General features: G+C 34.1%; 1 protein-coding gene across 9 annotated transcripts in view; it reads right to left on the bottom strand.

Annotated features, from left to right (window-relative positions):
• AGTPBP1 (ATP/GTP binding carboxypeptidase 1) overlaps positions 1-23496 on the bottom strand; it is a 170316-nt gene that overhangs the window by 13193 nt on the left and 133627 nt on the right. For 4 of the 9 annotated variants that reach the window (XM_033411436.2, XM_033411440.2, XM_033411439.2 and 1 more), the window contains exons 22-25: positions 22072-22201; positions 20898-21029; positions 14298-14474; positions 10177-10337 (exon numbers count right to left, since the gene is read on the bottom strand). In XM_033411436.2, coding sequence (XP_033267327.1) covers positions 10177-10337; positions 14298-14474; positions 20898-21029; positions 22072-22201 — 600 coding nt within the window. The other 5 variants (XR_004478761.2, XR_007477762.1, XM_049710785.1 and 2 more) reach the window with 5 other exon arrangements.

Here is a 23496-nt window from a genome sequence, read left to right as displayed (position 1 = left end):
AATATAAGGCTGAGACTTCTGCCTAAGGCTAAGATTTTATAAAGTTGCAATTATTAAGTCAGAAAAAAGGAGACAAAGCAGCAAAGTCAGAACCCTCATGAACACAGTCACTTGTCCAGCAAAATCCCCAGTATCGTTGAAGGATGGGAACTAGGAAATACAAGACTAATAAAATGCTAGCGTAAGCTAATATAAGCTTGGACTGGAGCCTAGAGCGGGCCAGGTAGAAGCAACACAAAATCATTAAGGGCAGAGACTTGAAAGAGCTGGGGGTTTGGGGGAAGCTCTCATTTAATATGAGCTTGCAAGTTACAAAACTCTTGAGAAACTGTGATGAGCTTACCAACACAAAAATAATGGCATGATCTACAAATGACTAAGAAAGTGTTTAGGGTCTTCAAAGAAGGGAAGAATAGTAGCCATAAGAATAAACAAGGAATCATGAAATTTAAAAATGCAGAAACAAAAAAGAACCAATTAGATGTGAAATATATAATCTTTAAAATAAAATACTCCCATGAGATAAACTTTAGACCAGAAACAACTAAGTTTAGTGAATTATAAAATGCTACTGAATAATTTACCTAGACTGAAGTAGAGATAGAAAATGTGAAAAAGTTGTTAAGAGACATGTGTGGAGAACAGACAGAGAAGCTCCAGTGTAGGAATTCTGGGAGAACAGAATAAAGGAATTGTCAAAGAAGCAATTTTCAAAAAAAAAAGGGTTGAGATTTTTTCAAAATTGAAGAGTCCTCAAATTAAAAGTACATATTGTCAACCAAGGTATATTCTTTTTAATATACCACTCCTAAACACAATGCACTGAAACTGAATAGCACTGAGGATAAGGATAATACCTTAAACAAGTGGAGGCACAGACATTTTGGTACAGGAAAAAGCAAATGCAAAGACACCGGGATGATAAAAAGATTTTCATGTTCTAGAATAGCACTACTCAAGGTATGGTCCACAAATTCTTTGTTATTGGTCCATGGCAACAAAAGCCTAGGAATTAAAATGAAGTGTTCAGAAACTTTTACAACAATTTTACATAAAATTATGTGTCTGGTGACTCTAATAACAGGAAATTGGAGCTTATATTTGCATTCCTTGGGGTGCCCTCTTCCATTTGTATAGTACTTCATTCTTACTGTATTTTAGTCAATTATCAATCCATAACAAATTGGAAAATAAAAACTAGACCTTTGCTAGTTTAGGAGCACTGTCATAAAAACTAAAAAATGGTCAGTGCGGTTGGAATGGTAAGAATACAGAGAGAGCAGGACAAGCTAAAGGGGGAAAGAAAGATATAGATGGCTCATTCTGGACCTCAGAGACTCTGATAATGGATATAGGCCATATATGTGGAAAATAACTGAAGGACTTTAAACAGGACAGTGACCACTTCGTACAAAGAAACTGGAGGATACAAAAAAGTAAGGAAAGACCAGTCAGAGGCTATTTGAGTAGAGCAGGCAAGAGATGATGGCAGCCTGGACCAGTGTAATGGCAGAAGTGGTGGAGAGAAATAGAAAGACCTGAGAAATATTTTGGAGGTGAAATCAAAAAGCCCCAGGTGGTGGATTGGATTAAGGGTAAGGGAGAGAGGAGGAGATGCCAAGAATAAGATTTCTTACAAGAGCAATTGGGTAGAGGGAGGTGGATACAGATGAATGGGTTTGTTTGGGGAGAGGTAGGGGAACAGAAGTCATGAGTTGAGTTTTAGACAAGTTAATTTTGTGTCCAAGTGTACAAAATCAAGTCGGAAGCTGGATACGTAAGTCCAGAGCTCAGAAGAGAGGTCTGGAAGATTATATGTATTTTGGAGTTATCAAGACACAGATGTAATTTAAAATCACTGGAATGAATATCACTTATGGAAAGTGTGTAGGGGGAAAAGAAAAGTTGAAAGAGGAGAAAAAGCGAAGAAGATAGAGAAGAAACACTCAAAGGAAAGTTTTTGCACACCACAACCCCCGTTTTTGGCCTCAACAAATAAACCCAACTGATCTGTGTTACATTTACTATAGCTTTTATTTCCAAGGTAATTGTTATCAGTGATTGCCAATGCACAGCAAAACTAAAGGATGATTATCAAAAGCTAGGAGAAAGAGGAAAAGGTGAGAAATATGTACAACTTCCCTCCCACCCATTTTACCAATAATGCAAATAGTGACAAGAATTTACAATGATTCTTGAAAAGTTTCCAAGAAGCAATAAAAAGGACAGCCAAATGAGTAAGCAAGCATTTTTTTTTTTTTTTTTTTTTTTTTTTCCGGTACACGGGCCTCTCACTGTTGTGGCCTCTCCCGTTGCGGAGCACAGGCTCCGGACGCGCAGGCTCAGCGGCCATGGCTCACGGGCCCAGCCGCTCCACGGCACGTGGGATCCTCCCGGACCGGGGCTCAAACCCGCGTCCCCTGCATCGGCAGGCGGACTCTCAACCACTGCGCCACCAGGGAAGCCCTAAGCAAGCATTTTTAAATAAGATTTTAAAATCATAAATGACAGTAGCTATGAGGAAAAGAGCTTTGTCAGTCTTGGTGGTGGGGGAGCAGTCTTAAAAGCAATAAGTATATACCGATAATTCCATCGGAAACTTTGGAGCTAGCTAGTTTCATCTTCAGCCAACAATCAGAACCTCTCTCATTCCTCCTTATTCACTCTACCCATATTAGAAACCAACTAAAACAAAAGAAAATAAGAATAACAGAAATCTACATTCAAGAAGCAGTACTTTGAATAACTGGACACCAGTAGTATACATTAGAAGTATCAACCTCAAAGAAGAACTCCAGAAAACTCTTGCAGTCACATTTTCCCTCAACTTACCATAATACCTGGTGCTTACAATACAGAGGTATTACACTAGCATAAGCTTCTAAACATTTTGAATTTTAATACATCCTGCATAGGATATATCAGTTATCATTCCTTGCTTAAGAACATATACAGTTACTACTTCTCTTCTATAAAATCCACACTAACCTTCCCATGAAATTGAACACCTTGCTCCCGTAATGCCTTCTTCAACATTAGCTTTTCTAAGCTCCAAGCAATCCTTTCCACCTTACCTAAATTAGTCTACTTCTTATTGCCAACTTTGTTTTCTTCATGTTAGCTCCTATTTCTTTACCAAGCCTCATTTACTATCTTTCAAGCCCTAGCTTAAAACTTACTAATTTAAGAAATTTATTGCACATAAATCCAGGTGATTTTAAATTATTTACTCAGTAACTTTTTTCTCAATATGTCTAGGCAATTTTTAAATTTTGTTTTTTTAAATATATTAATGTATTTTCTGTATTTTTTATAATTACCATCATGCCCCTTCACAAATGTAAATTGTGCTTTTTCTATTATACTGTCAGCTCCTTTCAGAACACTATCTTTTGGGGAATAACAAAAGGTATGAAACACAATGAAGAGCTCATGCCATGAGACCATTCTGTCAGGCTGGGAGAGGTGGCTGTTCTAACTAATGTGCAGAAATGAACAGAGTCAATAAAAATGAAGAATTAGGGGAATATGTTCCAAACAAAGAACAATAAAAATATCCAGAAGCAGATCTTAATGAAATAAAGGTAAGTGATTTACCTGATACAGAGTTCAAAATAATGGTCATAAAGATGCACACCAAAGTTAGGAGAGTAATGCGTGAACAAAGTAAGAACTTCAAAGAAGAGATAGAAAATATTAAAAATTCCCAAACAGAAATGAAAGAGCTGAAGACTATAATAACTGCACTGAAAAATGCAATACGACGGTTTCAACAGCAGACTAGATCAAGTGGAAGAAAGCATCAGCAAACCTGAAAACAGCAGTGGAATTTTTTCAAACAAAGGTGCAAACAGAAATAATGAAAGAGTGAAAATAGCTTAAGATATGCATTATAGGGGTTCCAGAAAGAGAGCAGAGAAAAAGAGGCAGAAAGGTTACTCAAGAATTAATGGCTGAAAACTTCCCTAACTTGGGAAAAGAAAGAGACATCAGACAGCTGGATCTAGGAAGCCTAGAAAGTACTAAAACAGATAAATCCAAAAGGACCCACACCAAAACACATTATAATTAAATCATCAAAAGTTAAAGACAAGGAGAATCTTCAAAGTAGCAAGAGAAAAAGAAACTCATTACATACACAGGAACCCAGATAAGACCATATAAACAGATTTTTCAGCAGAAACCTTGCAGGCTAGAAGGAAGTAAGATGATATACTCAGAGTTCTGAAAGGAAAAACTTGCCAATCAAGAATACTCTACCTGGCAAAGTTGTCCTTCAGAACTGAAAAAGAGATATAAGTTTTCCAGATAAACAAATGATGAAGGAGTTCATCAACACTAGACCAGTCTTAAAAGAAATGCTAAAGGGAGTTCTTCAAGCTGAAACAAAAGGATACTAATTAGTAACAGGAAAACATGAAAGTATAAAACTCACAGGTAAAGGTAAATATATAGTTAAATTCAAAATATTCTAATATTGCAATGGTGATGGGTACATCACTTATAAATCTAGTTTGCAGGTTAAAAGACAAAAGTATTAAAAATAAATGTAATTACAATAATTTGTTAATGGATATACAATGTGAAAAGATACAAATTATAACATTAAACAAAATGTGAAGGAAGGGGAAGTTTTGGTATGCATTTAAAGTTAAGTAATTATCAGATTAAAACAGACTGTTTATATTTAAAATGTTTTACGTAAGGGTGGTGGCCTTGGCAAAAAAGAAAAAAAAAATGTTTTACGTAAGCCTCAATGCACTGCCAAAACCTATAGTAGATACACAAAAGATAAAAAATTCAAAGCATACCACTACCGTAAGTCCCCTACATACAAACAAGTTCCATTCTGAGAGCACGTTTGTAAGTCCAACAAAATTAGCCTAGGTACCTAACTAGCACAATCAGCTATATTGTACTGTACTGTAATAGGTTTATAATATTTTTCACACAAATAATACATAAAAAACAAACAAACACAAAAAATAAAGTATTTTTAATCTTACAGTACAGTACCTTGAAAAGTACAGTAGTACAGTAAAACAGCTGGCATACAGGGGCTGGCATCGAGTGAACAGGCAAGAAGAGTTACTGACTGGAGGAGGGAGAGGAGAGATGAGAGATTATAGAACTGAAGGATCATCAGCAATGGGAGACGGAGGGCAAGCTGCAACTTCACTCATGCCTGACGCTGATGACATAGGTTCTGGTTCCTTGCTGGATTCAATTCTATCTACCCTCTTGAAAAAATGATCCAGGGATGTCTGGGTAGTAGCTCTTTTTTTCTCATCATAGATGACACAGCAGCACTGGATTGCATTCTGAACGGCTGCTGCAAACTTCGTGTACTATTCTACATTCGGCTCCTGTGCCTCAAAACTAACAGTGCCTCCTCAAATAAAGAAAATCCCCTTGCCATTTCCTGTGTTGTGAATCTCTTTGGTTCTTCAGTTACTTCTTCTTCTTGTCTCTCTTCATCCTTTCTCTGGGTCTCCAATTCCATCAGGTCTTCATTAGTAAGCTCCTCATGTTGCACAGCAAGGAGTTCAATGAAGTCGTTCCCTTGCAGATCTAGCTTGAAATAAAGATACTGTACTACTGTACTCTATACAGTACTATACAGTAAAGTACACAAAAGCACAACCACTTGTAAAGGATGCACGCAGATGACAATGTACACCAGACACATGAACTAACTTACATGATTGGACATGTGAACACACGTTTCCATCTTTGAAAGTTTGCAACTTGAAGGTTCGTGTGTAGGGGACTTACTGTACAGAAAATTATCAAATCACAAAGGAAGAGCGCAAGAGAGGAAGAAAGAAACAAAGGAATTACAAAATAACCAGAAAACAATTAAAATGACAACAGTAGGTCCACACCTATCAATAATTACTTTAAATGTAAATGGACTAAATTCTCCAATCAAAAAACAGAGTGGCTGAATAAATAATAAAAGAGACCCAACTATATGTTGCCTACAAAACACACCTCAGTTTCTCAGTTTTAAGGACACACATCAACTGAAAATGAAGTGATGAAAAAATAAATTCAATGCAAATAGAAACCAGAAGAAAGCAGGGGTAGCTATACTTATACCAGAAATAAAAGACTTTAAGCCAAAGACCAACAAGAGAAAATAATAAGGTCATTACATAATAATGTAGGATTGGATTGGACTTCCCTGGTGGCACAGTGGTTCAGAATCCGCCTGCCAACGCAGGGGACACAGGTTTGAGCCCTGGTCCGGGAAGACCCCACATGCCACAGAGCCACTAAGCCCATGCACCACAACTACTGAGTCTGTGCTCTAGAGCCTGCGAGCCACAACTACTGAGCCCATGTGCCACAACTACGGAAGCCCGCGTGCCTAGAGCCCATGCTCCACAACAAAGAGAAGCCACCGCAATAAGAAGCCAGTGCACTTTACGAAGAGTAGCCCCTGCTCGCCACAACTAGAAAGGAAGCCCGCATGCAACAACGAAGACCCAATGCAGCCAAAAATAAATAAACAAATAAATAAATTTTAAAAATAATAATAATAAAAGGATCAATTCATCAGGAGGATATAACAATTGTAAATATTTATGCACCCAACATAGGAGCACCTAAATATATAAAGCAAATATTAACAGATCTGAAGGAGGGAACAGACAGCAATATAAGAATAGCAATGAACTTCAAACACCCACTTTCAACAATGGATAGATCATCCAAGACAGAAAATCAGTCTAAAAAAAAACCACTGGAATTAAACTACACATTAGACCAGACGGACCTAACAGATATATAGAACATTCTATCCAACAGCAAAAGAATACATAAACACACATGGAACATTATCCAGGGTAAATCATATCTTAGGCTACAAACAAGTCTTAATAAAGTTAAGAAGACTGAAATCATATTAAGCCCAACCACAATATAAAACTAGAAATCGATTGGGAATTCCCTGGTGGTCCAGTGATTAGGACTCTGTGCCCTCACTGCTGAGGGCCTGGGTTCAATCCCTGGTCAGGGAACTAAGATTCCACAAGCCATGTGGTGTGGCAAAAAAAAAGAAAGAAAGAAAGAAAAGAAAACTAGAAATCAATTAGGAAAACTGGAAAATTCACAAGTACATGGAGATTACACAACATGTTCCCGAACAACCAATGAGTGAAAGAGAAATCAAATATTTTGAGAGAACTAAAAATGGAAACACAACATACCAAAACTGATGAGATGCAGCAAAAGCAGTTTTCTAAGAGGGAAGTTTATAACAATAAATGCCTGAAAAAAGCAAGATCTCAAATAAACAACCTAATTTTACACCTCAAGGAACTAGGAAAATAAGAACAAACTAAGCCTAGAGTTAGCAGAAGGTAGAAAATAACAAAGATCAAACAGACATAAATGAAACAGAGACTAAAAAGAAAAAAAAGATCAATAAAATTAAGAGCTAATTTTTTTTAAAGATAGAATAGACAAACAGTGAGACCTTCCAAAAAAAAAGAGAGAGAAATTATAAATGAAACAGGAGACATCACATCAGATACCTCAAAAATACAAAGGATCATAAGAGACCACTATGAACAAATATACACCAACAAACTGGACAACCTAGAAGAAATGGAAAAAATTCCTAGAAACATACAAGCTACCAAGACTGAATCATGAAGAAATTAACAGAAAATCCGAACAGACCAATTACCTGTGAGGAAACTGAATCAATACTCAAAAACCTTCCAAGATAACCCCAAGACTAGAGGGCTTCAATGATGAATTCTACCAAACATTTAAGCAAGAAATAATAGCAATTATTTTCAAACTCTTCCCAAATTAAAAGAGGAGGGAACAACTCCAAATTCATTTTACAAGGTCAGCATTACCCTGATACCAAAGTCAGAGAAGAAATTTTAAAAACAAGAAAATTATTGGCCAATATCCCTGATGAACTTAGATGCAAAAATCCTCAATAAAATGTATTAGGAAATCATATTCGACAATACATTAAAAGAATCATACCTAAACCATGATCACCTTGCACCCTGAGATGCAAGGATGGTTCAACATATGCAAATCAATCAATGTGATACACCACATTAACAAAATGAAGGATAAAAATCATATAATCATCTCAATAGATGCAGAAAAGCATTTGACAAAATTCACCATCCATTCATGATAAAACTCAGCAAACCAGCGTAATAAAGGCAATATATGACAAGCCCACAGCTAATGTCATACTCAACGATGAAATACCAAAAGCTTTTCCTCTAAGATAAGGAACAAAACAAGGATGCCCACTCTCACCACTCTTATTCAACACAGTACTGGCTTGAGCAATTAGGCAAGAAACAGAAATAAAATGCACCCAAATCAGCAAGGAAAAAGTAAATTTTCTCTATTTGCAGTAGACAAGATATCATATAGAATCCCTAAAAACAGCACAATGTTAGAAGTAATACATGATTTCAGTAAAGCTGCAGGATACAAAATCAATATACAAAAACCAGCTGCATTTCTATACACTAACAATGAAACATCAGAAACAGAAATCAAGAAAACAAACTTACTATAGCATCAAAAATAATATTTAGGAATAAATTAATCAAGAAGGTGGAAGACCTGTACACTGAAAACTGTTAAGACACTCTACTCTTATGTTCAAAGCAGTATTATTCACATAGTCAAAGTATGAAAACAATCTAACTGTCCATTGATGGATGAATGGATAAAGAAAATGTGGTATATAGATACACAATGGAATATTCAGCCTTAAAAAAAAAAAAGGAAATCCTTTCATTTGCTACAGCATGGATGAAACTGGAGGGCATTATGCTAAGTGAAATAAGCCAGACAAAGACAAATACTGCATGGTGTCACTTACATATGAAATGTTAAAAAAATTAAAAAAAGAATTGGAACAACTCAGAAACAGAGTAGGAAAGTGGTTGCCAGGGGATATGGGGCAGACAGAGGACGCAATAGGGAGAGGTTAGTAAGAGTGATACAAACTTTCAGGTGTTGAGATGAATAAGGTCTGAGGAAATAATGTATAACATGGTTATACTAGATAACACTAGATTGTATAATTGAAATTTGCTAGGAGAGCAAAACTGAAAAATATTCCCTCACACACAGACACAAAGGTAAACATGTGATGTGATGGATGGGTATGTGAATAACTCAATGGGGTAAATCCTTTCACAATGTATACATATACCAAATCATCACAGTGTACACTTTAAATATCTTACAATTTTATTTGTGAATTTTACCTCAAAAAGATGGGGCGGGGGAAGAATACATGAAATAACTTAAAAGTAGGCTTCTAAACATCAATGAGAACAACTTTATTTATACTTAGTTATAAATAAATATATTTATTTCCATTATCGTTTAGCAAGTGTTTTGAAATATAGAGAATGCAGAGGATCACTGCCTCAATTATCACATTATATAAGAATCGAGTTCTAATTAATGTTTTACTACACTTAAAACTACTAAATTGATATATATATATAACATAGCTTGGCAATAAATTAACAAATCTGATGTCAATGTCCAACAATAAAAATCATGTAGGTTCTATAAAATGGGACTATTCCTACCCATATGTATCAAACTATAAAATGCTAAACGCTGCTACTATGATTAAAAATTGTGATACTAAATTATCTCTGAGCCAATAACCGATCAAATTTTACATACACTGAATTTTAGGAGCAAAAGTTTACCTACTCAGAAGGATACTACTTGGCAGATGTAGTTATATTTCCAGAGGGATATTAAATTAGCTGTTTCTAGTAGATGTAACCAGAAGGTGACTGGAAAGCCATCTGATATTTGTAGATTATCAACAAAATAAAATTTCTTTTGAACTATGAATCTTGGCTCCAAGCCTTCTTAATTTACATACTTATCTGATATAAGTAGCTGTTTTCCACACTGCTTATTTTTAAGTTAAAAGTAAATCATTAAGATCACTAAAACAGCATTCCAAATATAAGGATATTTCATTAAAATTTTATCCAAATGCCAATGTTAAAAGAAGCAAGACTTATGTATATTAATTCTAAAAATGCTCCTGGCTGTCAAAATCTCTGTGCCTTTCCTCTGTGTAACTAATTTAATGAAGTTCAACAATATACTACCATATAACAAAAGAATAAAACAAGTATGTCTTACCTAGTTACTTTGCAGCTCGATTCAATCAAGTCATTTTCAAAGTCAAGCAGGCTAGAAGGCAGATTATATTCCAGTGGGGATGTCAGTCTTTTCAAACGCAATAGACCAACACAAAATTTTGCTCCCATCTCTTCCAATTCTCGAGTACCAATCTGTAAACCCTAAAAATAAAGAGAATAAATAAATAAACAGGTAACTAGGACATTTGCTATCCTCTGGCTATATCTCATTTAAATTACATAAAAGGAATTTGTAACTATATTAATAAAATAAAAGCCTGGCACTTTGTATGAACCTAGGACTCATAAGCACAGTGTCTTAATAACATAAGATTATTTTAAGTCACAAAGGAAACTGTCTTAAAAAACCATTTCTAAAATGTCTATGCTCATTCACTGCGTGCAAACTATTTTCACCAACACACTGGGGAGGAAAAAACAGATAAACATCTTGTGGTTAAGTTATTCTTGGAGCTCATGAGTGAAATCATATTTTTACAAGATCTTGCTAGTACTTCTTGTAATCTACTACTTGTATGCCGATGTTGAAATATCATAGTGCTACCATCAAGGCTCCAATTTGTATACTTGAACATTACTTTATACATACTTTTCCTGAATGATAAAAAGAAATTGCTGAGTAAAAAACAAACAAAAGAAAGGTAACTATGTCAAAAAATAATCAGACGAATCTAAGCTAATGAGGCAGCAGTAAAATAAGTTCTTATGTTCCATGTCAGTTAAGAATGCCCATTTCAAAGTTGGTCTACTAACGCAAAAACAAAATTTTACCACAACCCTGTTTTAACCAATAGTTTCTCAATAAACAATATATACGGTTTACCAAAAGTTAAACATTACCAAATAAAAGGATAAAAATGGACTGTAAATCAAGACGTTGCTTATCATTTAATTCTCAGATAAAAATGAATCTCCAAAATAAATGCAATCCTTACACCAACAAAGGTTGCAGGCGTAGATGAGAGCAGACTAGACTTTCAATGACCAGACTAAAAGCACACAGTAACTGAAGAGATAAATTATAAAAACTGTTATTTACTCTACATAACACATGCCTTCATAATAATGATTGACTGATTGTTTAAATAGTTTGGCCATCTCCAAATATTCTAAGAAATGTGACCTAACTGACTTAGAAAATGCATTTGTCTTCTTAATCTAAAAGCTTTAGAAAGGCTATGCCTATTTCTGAATTAGCTCATCAAAAATAAAAATAAAGAATATTTGATGCCTAAAATTCAGTAATGTAAGAACATTCTTGAGGGTGAAGAGATTTGTTTCTTAAAATATTATTAGACTTACACAACTTATTAGCTAATATTAACAAGTTTGAAAAGTATACGTTATGTGTAGGGGGGAGGATGGGGGTATATGGGAATTCTGTAGTTTCCACTCAATTTTTCTGTGAATCTAAAACTGCTCTTTAAAAAGTTTATTGGGACTTCCCTGGTGGCGCAGTGGTTAAGAATCCGCCTGTCAACGCAGGGGACACGGGTTCGAGCCCTGGTCCGGGAGGACCCCACATGCCGTGGAGCAACTAAGCCCGTGCGCCACAACTACTGAAGCCCCCATGCCACAACTACTGAAGCCCACAGGCCTACAGCTCATGTTCCACAGCAAGAGAAGCCACCGCAATGAGAAGCCCGTGCACCGCTATGAAGAGTAGCCCCCGCTCGCCGCAGCTAGAGAAAGCCCGGGTGCAGCAACGAAGACCCAATGCAGCCAAAAATAAATAAATAATATTAATTAAAAAAAACTTTAGAAAAGTACATGTTATGATCCAAGCACTGAATTTTAGATGTAAAAAACTTAGCTTATTATTAGTAGTAAGACATACTTCTCTCCATAGGAGTTTTAAATCAACGTAACTCTATCAATGGAAATCATGTAAAGTATATATATATGTCAATGTAAATCGTATAAAAGAGAAATGACTATATGTTAGGTATCTATTTTATTTTTTAAATTTTATAAAGTAATTTTTAGAAAACTCGTCTAATGTTTTATGTTTCAAAATATATTTTAACAATTTTTAAAACGTAGTTTTTTCAATGACTAAATAAATTTATCAAAACACAAAAAGAACATTTAAAAAAATCCAATGAAAGTCTATCAGTAGAATCCAAATATAGTAAGAAAGTGCTACTATTATTATGCAACAGATGATTTCAAGGGGCATGCAAGTCTCAGCTTCCCTGACTTCTTCTCTCCCTACTCCCAGAGACTAGTTTCACAGACACTGATACTTTAATTTACCTTCTCCAGCCGGACTGCATCTCTTTAAGAGCAAATAATTTATAGTCTATTTCCCTAAATCATAGGAACTACCTATAGTCCTTTACAAAAATGACTGTCAAGCTTTTTTCCATCCCACACACTTACAGTCCACTAAAGCAATGATTAGGAGGCAGGGTCTGTGGGCTGGAGTGCTCATGCTCCTCTCTTACCACAATCGCGCCTTTGGTAGTCTAAAAGACACTGTTTTACAATATTTGAAGAGACTTCAAAAGATAGCACATTTTGGAAGAATAGTATACTGTGGTCAACCTAAATCTTAGGGAAGAGTCACTCTACAGAAAGAACTGAAATTTCACTAAGTTCTACCCATCTAGGCCCCCAAAGTTTGAAAGCCAGTTGCAAAATCTATACAATTTTCTTCCAGTTTGTTACAGACTGGAAAAATCATTTAAGCTCTCCACTTGAACATTTTGGCATCAATCATAATATGTTTACATTTTTAATACTAACCAATTGGAAGATTTTTAAGTCTTTCTAAACATAAAGTTATAATCACTTTTATGTGACATATATGAAAATCACTATGAGATTCAGATTCCTCTTGTCCATGTCAAAAAAAACAAAACACAACAAAACAGAATGAGTGGAATAATTAGCATGACACCTGAAAAGCTTTTTGTGGCCAAGGCAAGAAAAATAAATATCCGGGTTTACAGTTGCTTACCTAAGGTCCAATTCATCGCCTTTTAAGTTCTCAATCTTTTGTGGTACGTACATACAATGGAATATTACTCAGCAATAAAAAAGAACAAAATAATACCATGTGTAGCAACGTGGATGGACCTAGAGATTGTCATACTGAGTGAAGTAAGTCAGACTGAGAACAAATATTGTATGATATCGCTTATATGTGGAATCTAAAAAAATGGTACAAATGAACTTATCTACAAAACAGAAATGGAGTCACAGATGTAGAAAACAATCTTATGGTTACCAGCAGGGAAACGCGAGGAGGGATAAATTGGGAGATTGGGATTGACATATACACATTACTATATATAAAATAGATTAACTAATAAGGAACTACTGTATAGCACAGGGAACTCTACACAGTACTCTATAATGACCTATATGGGAAAAGAATCTAAAAAAGAGTTGATATATGTATATGTATAACTGATTCACTTTGCTGTACACCTGAAACTAACAAAACATTGTAAATCAACTACATTCCAATAAAAAAAATTTTTTTTAAGTTCTCAAACTTTAAAATTAAAAAATTCAAAGTCACCTAACATTTAATTACTCTTAAATTTCAAAAGTAAAGTCTAAACTCATTGTTTCCCATAAAAGGCTATGGTACCATAGGAGGAGAAGAGGAGTCTTAGTAAAGAAAAAAAAAATTAGTGAAGGAATATGCATTTAAAAGTCACACACACACAAAGTCTAAATTAAAAAAACTGAGTGTAATATGTTTATTTCTAAATGCATAAATATATATTTACATCCAATAAATTAAAATGATAGAACATTTTATTAATAATGTACTACTTGCACAGCTCATTAAAAATTACTAACCGTTATCTAAATGTGTATTACAGCATGCTTTCTTAAAAATTATGACTGTAAATAGACTCAACCAAGATTTCATAAGGATCCAAAGCAAGTTATTTAGTTCAGAGAAGTTAAGAAAAAACAAAACAAAAAACTGTTCTTAAGATCGCATATAATTCAATTCCATTATTGCAAGTTACATTTAGCTCAGTATAACAAACATATCATTTAATACATACTTGAAAACTACTAGAGCATATATGGAAGACTTGAAATATTTTTATGGCTGGAAGTCCTGAGATGTTTTACCTTATATTTTCCCTGATCACAGCCACACAAAGTACTCTCCATGGTATAGCTTCTTTGTACTCCTATCTCTCTCCAAACTACAACACGTGCTGTAGATTCTTTAGATTTTTCTACTACGAAGCTACAGCTGCTCATGCAAAATGCTGGGGCGATATGGCTCAGAATCTTAGGCAAAGTCTGCAAAGATAAGAATGATAAAATATTTCAAGAGCTTTCTTTTTTTGTCATTTAAAATTATTTTAACTTCTAAATTTTGAAAAATTTTGATGAAAGCATAGTCATTAGAGCAGTCACATGGATCTTCTTCCTATATCCCTTGCTATTCAAAACACTGAAAGAATCCTTACTAAATTAGACTTTTCTGCTTTCCTAGGCAAATATTAATCAGAAAATAGAATGAACGAAAGGATAATATTCATAGTACCAACCAATAAATGGAATAAAACCATGTAAAAAAGACATGTTTTAAAATACGAAAACATATTTCAAAAAATGGAGGAACTTTAGTCATGAAGATGGCTTGACTAAGAGATTTAACACTGTAAACGTCAATCACCCCTGAATGAAACAATAAAGCTAAGACAGTCACAGTCTAAATGCCCACAACATTTTTGCAACTTAAAATTATTCTCAGGTTCACGTGAAAATGAAATATAGCAGTATACCCTGGGGAATTCTGAAAGAAAAGGCTGTGACTGGAGAAATAATCTGACAGATAATTACATATCTAACATTAGTTAAATGATGATACGGATATAGGAATAGACGCATCTTTAGAAAGAGAGTTCAGAATTAGAACCAAAGGTATTTGTTAAAATTAGTATTATCATTAGTGAGGAACATTGATCATTCACGAAAAGCTGACACAACTGGTCAGCCACTGAGAAAAACCAGCTGAAGTCACTCTCCATTGAATTAACTCTAATTAGATTGTGAATTTAGATTTTAAATTAATAAGTTAAATTTTTAAATGAAACTACAAACAGTAAACATAGAACTCTACTTTTAAAATCTTAGAATGAGAAGTCTTTCTAAGCCTCAAAACCCAGAAGCGCCTTAAAAAAAAAATCAACAAATACGATAAGAGTTTTAAATCACTACACATCATAAACAAAAATTTTAATATAAAGAGTATACTTATAAAGTTATTTTAAAAACAATAATTAGATACTTGTACAAAAGTAAGCAGAGAATATGAGAAAAGGCTATTTTTAAAAAAGAGAGACATCATAATTGGCCAAACATAGAAAAAGATACTTGACCTCATATATTATAATTACAGATACACAAACTAAAACCATCAGATATTTTTTTCACCTGGCAAAGATGATACCAAGATGTTTGGAGAAACAGCACTACCATTCACTGGGGAGTATCAATTTGTACAATCCTTATGAAAAACAATTTGGCAATATTAATGAAGTGACCACCATCAAGGGACAGTGAATAAATACATTTTGGTATAGCTGTACAATAATAACAAAAATACACAATGAAAATCTTGTGTGGCTATCAAAAAGATGAAGACAGATCCAGATATGAGGACCTAGAAAGATGGCCAACAAACATGTGAAAAAAAAGTTGCTGTGGAGCGTTAAAAAAAAACACAAAAAAACCTGATATACTATGTTTATATACATCTACGAATGAATGTGCTTAGAGGTAAATCTCACAAAGCACATGGTGAAAGTGATTAATTAGTGATTAATTGAGAGAAGATGACTTTCACTCACTACTCTACATTTCTGGAGTGTTTCCATTTTTTAACATAACTCTAATCATTTTATTTATTTGGGAAAGGGGAAGAAGAGAGAGGACACCAAAAAGAAAATGTGCTTTGAAGTTTTGCTAAGGGGAGTGGTATGTTACTGAAACTTTTTTTTGGAAAATAACCTGGGGTGCTTGTTTAGGTGTAAATATAGTAAGAGAGACACTGTGACAAAATGAAAAGCACACAGTACGTAAAACAATAGATCTCCCTTCAGTCCTAGGCAGACCTCAAAACACACCCATACATGTGGAAACAAGGTCTGTAACAGATGGCTTTATAAAATCGGCAGAGGAAGGAGGTGCTGTTTAATAAATGGTGCTGAGACAACTGGTTATACATGGGGAAACTAAAATTAGACCCCCACACTTCATACAAAAATAAATTCCAAATCGATGAAAAATCTAAATGTGAGAAGCATTTTTAGAGGAAAAGCTTTCAGTTTTTCAAACTTGAGTATGATATTAACTGTGGGTTTGTCATAAACGGCCTTTATTATGTTGAGATATGTTCCCTCTATACCAACTTTGATGAGAGCTTTTAACATGAATGGATGAATTCTGTCAAATGCTTTTTCTGCATCTTATTGAGATGATCATGTGATTTTTATCCTTCCTTTTGTTAATGTGGCATATTACAATGACTGATTTGTGAATATGAACCATTCTTGCATCCTTAGAATAAATCCAACTTGATCATGGTGCATGATCCTTTTTATATATTGTTGGATTCGGTTTGCTAATATTTTGTTGAGGATTTTTGCATCTATATTCATCATAGATACTGGCCCGTAATCTTTTTTGTAGTGTCTTTGGTTTTGGTTATCAGGGTAATGTTGGCCTTGTAGAATGAATTTGGGAGTGTTCCCTCATTTTCAATTTTTTGGAGTAGTTTGAGAAGGATAGGTATTAGCTCTTCTTTACATGTTTGGTAGAATTTCCATTTGAAGCTGTTGGATCCTGGACTTTTGTTTGCTAAGAGTTATTTTATTACTGATTCAATTTCACTACTAGTCATCAGTCTGTTCAGGTTATCTATTGCTTTGGCCAAAAAGTTCCTTTGGTTTTTAAGTAAAAATAAAAGACACATTTTTCATTTTCACCAAGAACTTTATTGAACAACGTATTCACCCTTTTGTTCCACTACCTTCTGCCATTTTTCAGGCAACTTCATAATTCCATCTTCCCAAAGCTTTTTATCTTTTTGAGCAAAGAACTGTTCCAGGTGCCTTTTACAGTCTTCCAGGGAATTGAAATTTTTTCCATTAAGAGAATTTTGTAAGGACCGAAATAAATGGAAATCCGAAGGTGCAATGTCTGGTGAATATGGCGGATGAATCAGAACGTCCCAGCCAAGCTGAAACAGTTTTTGCCTGGTCATCAAAGAAACATGCGGTCTTGCATTATCCTGACGGAAGATTATGTGTTTTCTGTTGACTAATTCCGGACACTTTTCATCGAGTGCTGCTTTCAGTTGGTCTAACTGGGCACAGTACTTGTTGGAATCAATTGTTTGGTTTTCCGGAAGGAGCTCATAATAGAGGACTCCCTTCCAATCCCACCATATACACAACATCACCTTCTTTGGATGAAGATCGGCCTTTGGTGTGGTTGGTGGTGGTTCATTTCGCTTGCCCCACAATCTCTTCCATTCCACATTGTTGTACAGTATCCACTTTTCATCGCCCATCAAAATTTGTTTTAAAAATGGAACATTTTCATTATGTTTCAGTAGAGAATCTCATGCGGAAATAAGGTCAAGAAGGTTTTTTTCGCTTAACTTATGTGGAACCCAAACATCAAAGCAATACACGTAACCAAGCTGGTGCAAATGATTTTCAATGCTTGATTGGAATATTTTGAGTATGTCGGCTATCTCCCATGTGGCATAACGTTGATTTTTCTCAATTTGATCGCTATGAACTTCAACTGGTCTACCTGACCGTGGAGCATCACCCAGCAAGATATCTCCAGCATGAAACTTCACAAACCACTTTTGACACGTTCGATCAATCACACACCTTCTCCATACACTGCACAAATCTTTTTTTGCATTTCAGTTGCGTTTTTACCTTTCTTGAAATAAAAACTAATATGACAAAAATGTTGCTTTTTTTCTTCCATTTTCAATATTAAAATGGCTACACAAAAATTCACCCATTTTGATACATTTTTTAAATGCATGCTGACATGACAGCTGTCATAATACAATCTAACAAAATTATTCTGAATGAAGTTAAAGACAACTAAATACTACTAGAGCCATCTTATGGAAAAAAAACAAACTTTTTGGCCTACCCAATATATCTTCCTGATTCAGTTTTGGAAGACTGTATATTTCTAGGAATTTATCCATTCCTTCCACGTCATCTAATTTGTTGGCGTAAAACTGTTCATAGTATTCTCTTATGTTTTTTGTGTCTCTGTGATATTGGTTGTAATTGCTCCTCTTTCATTTATTTTGTTTATTTGGGACCTCTCTCCTTTTCTTAATGAGCCTGGCTAAAGGCTTATCAATTTTGTTTATCTTTTCAAAAAAAACAGCTCTTGGTTTCATTGATTTTTTTCTATTTTTTGGGGGGGGGCGCTGTCTCAATTTTATTTCCACTCTGATCTTTATTATTTCCTTCCTTTTGCTGACTTTGAGCTTTGTTTGTTCTTCCTTTTCTAATTACTTTGGATGATAGGTTAGGTTGTTTACTTGGGATTTTTCTCGTACAGGATACAAGATTAAAGTACAGAAATCTGTTGCTTTTTTATACACTGATAATGAACTATCATTAGTTCAGGAATCCAAAACTAATTCCATTTAAAACTGCATCAAAAAGAACAAAATACATAGGAATAAACTGAAAGACCTATACTCTGACAATTATATAACATTGACGAAGGAAACTGAAGATGACACAAAGAAATGGAAAGACATCCCTGTTCATGAACTGGAAGAATTAATATTGTTGAAATGTCCATACTACTCAAAGCAATCTACAGATTTAATGCAATCGCTATCAAAATATCTAGAATACCCAGGACATTTCTCAGAGGAGTACAACAAATAATCCTAAAATTTATATGGAACCACAAAAGACTATAAAGCAATCTGGAGGAAAAAAAAGAAAAACAAAGCTGGAGGTATCACTGACTTCCTGACTTCAGACTACACTACAAAGCTACAGTAATCAAAACAGGAATGTATTGGCACACATACAAAAAAAAACACTGACATATCAAGCAAAGGAATAGAGAGCCCAGAAATAAATGCACTAACATATGGTCAATTAATCTATGACAAAGGAGGCAAAAATATACAATAGGGAAAAGACAGTCTCTTCAATAAGTGGTGGTGGGAAAACTGGACAGCTACATGTAAGAGAGTGAAATTAGAAACATTTTCCATACCATATGCAAAAGTAAACTCAAAATGAATTAAAGACCTAAATGTAAGGCTGGAAACCATAAAACTCACAGAAGAAAACATAGGCAGAACACTCTTTCATGTAAGTCACAGCAATATTTTTTTGATCTGTCTCCTCAGGTAAAGGAAACAAAAATAAATAGCTAGGACCTAATTAAATTTAAAAGCTTTTGCACAGCAAAGGAAACAACTGACAAAATGAAAAGACAGCCTACGTAAAGGGAGAAACTATCTGCAAATGATATGACTGAAAGAGGTTAATATCCAAAATATATAAACAGCTCATACAACTCAACATCAAAAAAAACCCCAAACAACCCAATTAAAAAATGGGCAGAAGAACTGAATAGATATTTTTCCAAAGGAGACATACAGATGGCCAACAGGCACATGAAAAGATGCTCAACATCTCTAATTATTAGAGAAATGCAAATCAAAACCACAATGAGGTATCACTTCACATTGGTCATAATGGCCATCATCAAAAAGTCTACAAATAATAAATGCTGGAGAGGGTGTGGAGAAAAGGGAACCCTCCTACACTGTTGGTGGGAATGTAAATTGGTACAACCATTATGGAGAATAGTATAGAGGTTCCTTACAAAACTAAAAATAAAGCTATCATATGATCCAGCAATCCCACTCCTGGGCACATATCCAGAAAAGACAAAAAACTCTAATTCAAGATGATACATGCACCTCAATGTCCACAGCAGCACTATTTACAATAGCCAAGACATGGAAGCAACCTAGGTATCCACCAACAGATGAATGGATAAAGAAGATGTGATGTATATTATACAATGGAATACTCTCAGCCATAAAAAAGAATGAAATTTTGCCATTTGAAACATCATGAATAGACCTGGAGGGTATTATGCTTAGTGAAATAAGTCAGACAGAGAAAGACAAATACTGTATATTATCATTTATATGTGGAACCTAAAAAATAAAACAAATGTATATAACAAAAGAGAAACAGACTCACAGGTATAAGGAACAAACTAGCCATTACCAGTAGGGAGAGGGATGGGGTAGTGGCAAGATAACAGTAGGCGATTAAGAGATACATACTATGTATAAAATAAACAATGCATGAACAATACAAGGATATACTGTACAGCACAGAAAATACAGCCAACATTCTATAACTTTAAATGGAGTATAATCTATAAAAATAGTGAATAACTACACTGTACACCTGTAACTAACGTAATATTGTAAATCAAGTCTACTTTAATTAAAAAAATGTGAAAAGCAAAAAAAAATTAGAAGAAACATTGAAAACAAAAAATCTGAAACAAAATGGCAAAATGGTACCATTTACTGAATCTGAGTAGTTCCTATATGTTAAATATTTTCTGCAGTTTTATGCGTGTTTGAAATTCAAAAATTCCTGCCTTATCTGTAATAATTACCCTGTATCCCACATCTTCCACAACATCACATGAAGCTGCATTGTCATTCGTGTGCCACACTGTTTCTTTGATGCTGCAGCCATACATAAATACATTCTTCTTTCGGGAGTGGCCATGATAATCACAATAAACCTTGAAAAGATAATATATTTTAAAAATAAAATCCTTCAAATTCATATATTGCCAAGTAAAGCTAGCTAATATGAAGCCAATAAACAGTTCTGTGTTCCTTTGTCCTTTTATTGTAACTGAGCCACCATTTAACAAGTAGAATCAATAAAAGTAATAATACATATCTACTTCTGGAAAGGATCTATGATTAATCCTAGAATGGCTAAATCCTTTGCAGGTAGGTCCTGCATCAAGCCACGAGTTCCACTCTTTCTTTTGTATCTACTATTCATCACTTAAAAAATAATAAATTCAATTGTAGGTAAAATCTACAGCTGCACTCATCACCGCCCCAAGGGTTGTTAAAATATTTACCTAATTTAAGAGAACATAAAAAATGCTTTCATGAAAAACATTTTAAAAGGGGTATGGTTTCCCTTTAATTTTTAAGAGCATCATTTTAAAAATAGAAAATGGACAGATTTGCATGCCAATTTTGCCCCTCTGCAAAGTGTTCTATCTTTCCCAAAGGAAGATTAACTCATTTAAAGATTAAAATAATGGAAACATTCTAAACAAAAGTTGCTGAAAACAGAAGAAACACACATACACAGTTCAGGAGAGCCTCCCACCATGCCTATATTACCTTTCCTATGTGTATAGTCGAGACTTACCTGCTTTAGAATTAGCTAACGAGCTCAGAAATAAGTTTCTACTAGTTTGAGAATTTGGAAGATACCTATTGTACTTTTACCTTGATATTGTTCAAACAGTGAAGTTAAATAGCTAAAACTTACAGCCAGGAGTTACCACTATTCATAAACAAAACAGAAAAGTAAAGGGCTCATGAGAATTATAAAAATTAAATCTAATGAAATAAGAATATGGATACATTGTATTAATTTGACAACATAATTAATACACAAGTGATAGATAACAAAGATGTTTTAAAGAAACTGCTTTTGAAATTAACACCCAGCTTTTATAACCAGAAAATAATCTACAAAATACTAACTTACAACAAAATCACCTCTTTGACTATACAAACAAATATTGCACTTACCAGTGGTAAATGCTTCACTGCAGCCAGATATTGCAGCAGACCCTTGGCATGATAAATTGTAGGATGTAAATCTGGATTTGGACTTTGCCACTGTCTATTCAAATCCTCTCCACTTAAAGAACAGCGGTGACTACACATATGTAAACACAATGACAAACACTGGTACCAATCAACTCTTACATACACTTGATTTAATTTTATGATTCTATTCCACTAAATATTTCATTTCAAACAGGTATAAATGGTGTGCTCACCAGAATGCATATTATAGTCAGTAAGTAAACATTTATTTAGCATTTGCTATGTGCAAGATCTTGTGTTACATGCATTTAACTGTGGTAAGCTTGCAGTTTTATGTCAAAATTTTCAAGCTATAGGAAAAATTCTCCATTCTGGGGTTTTGTTCCATACACCATAAAATTTATTCATGGTCATATTTTCCATTCTGACTACATAATAATCATTTCTTATGCTAACATTCTATATTTTGATTGTATCAGTTATTATTAAAAGTGCTATCTGGCCCTCCTTCTAAGAAAGATAAGTATTGTGTATGAAAAGCACACATTCTTGCAAAAATTCAAATACATTTTCATTAATCATAGGTATTAAGTATTAAAGCCACTGAGCAAAAATTTAAGCAAATGGTCATAAGGTGATAACAGAAATATAAACAGAATTCTAGCTAGTCAATATGTTTCTGAATTAAAACTAGACATAAAATCTCATTTTAGTTCCATAATCATACTACCTAAACAGAAATTATTCTATTTTTTAATTCAAAAATTTCCTAAATATGAGAAATATTCATGGTTCTTTTATTGAATAAATAAATATGGTGTCCTCGACTTTGGAGATGCTCATGACAGTTAGACTAACTCCCCCCTTTCACAAGCATTAAAGAGACCTTGGTCTAATTGACACAATAAATGAACTGTACCAACTATAAGCCACCTCCACTTAAAAAGTAACATTCCAGTATTTCCACTCTAAAGAATTCCTACTCATATCAAGAAGAGGTTAGCAGATGGAGCCAATATTCCGTATTAGTGGAAAGAGATCCCAGAAGATTCTAAATCTCAAAACAACCTAAGATCACGCCATGTCAAATAAAAAGGACTATAAGACAATGTGCTAAAAATCTTTTTCATATCCCAATACTGTAATTTTTCTAAAACAATTCAAGCAGACATACATTTTATAAAATCGTATTCTCATGAATAGATACAGAATTTCTCAAAATATCATAGTACTAATAATATACAAATTATACTTTCATTTAAAAATTTATCAGATTAATTCTTCACTAAATTTGTTTTGTTCTAGAAAAATCACTAGATTTGTTTTTGAAATTAACGTGGATGCTATTATTTCAACAAGTTTATACAGGACAGCCACAACAATCTATAATATTTCTGTAACTAT

This window comes from Orcinus orca, chromosome 6 (genome assembly GCF_937001465.1).
Source record: "Orcinus orca chromosome 6, mOrcOrc1.1, whole genome shotgun sequence".
Taxonomy (NCBI): Eukaryota; Metazoa; Chordata; class Mammalia; order Artiodactyla; family Delphinidae; genus Orcinus; species Orcinus orca.
The sequence above is the reverse complement of the archived record's forward strand: the minus strand, read 5'-3'. Positions and strand labels throughout refer to the sequence as shown.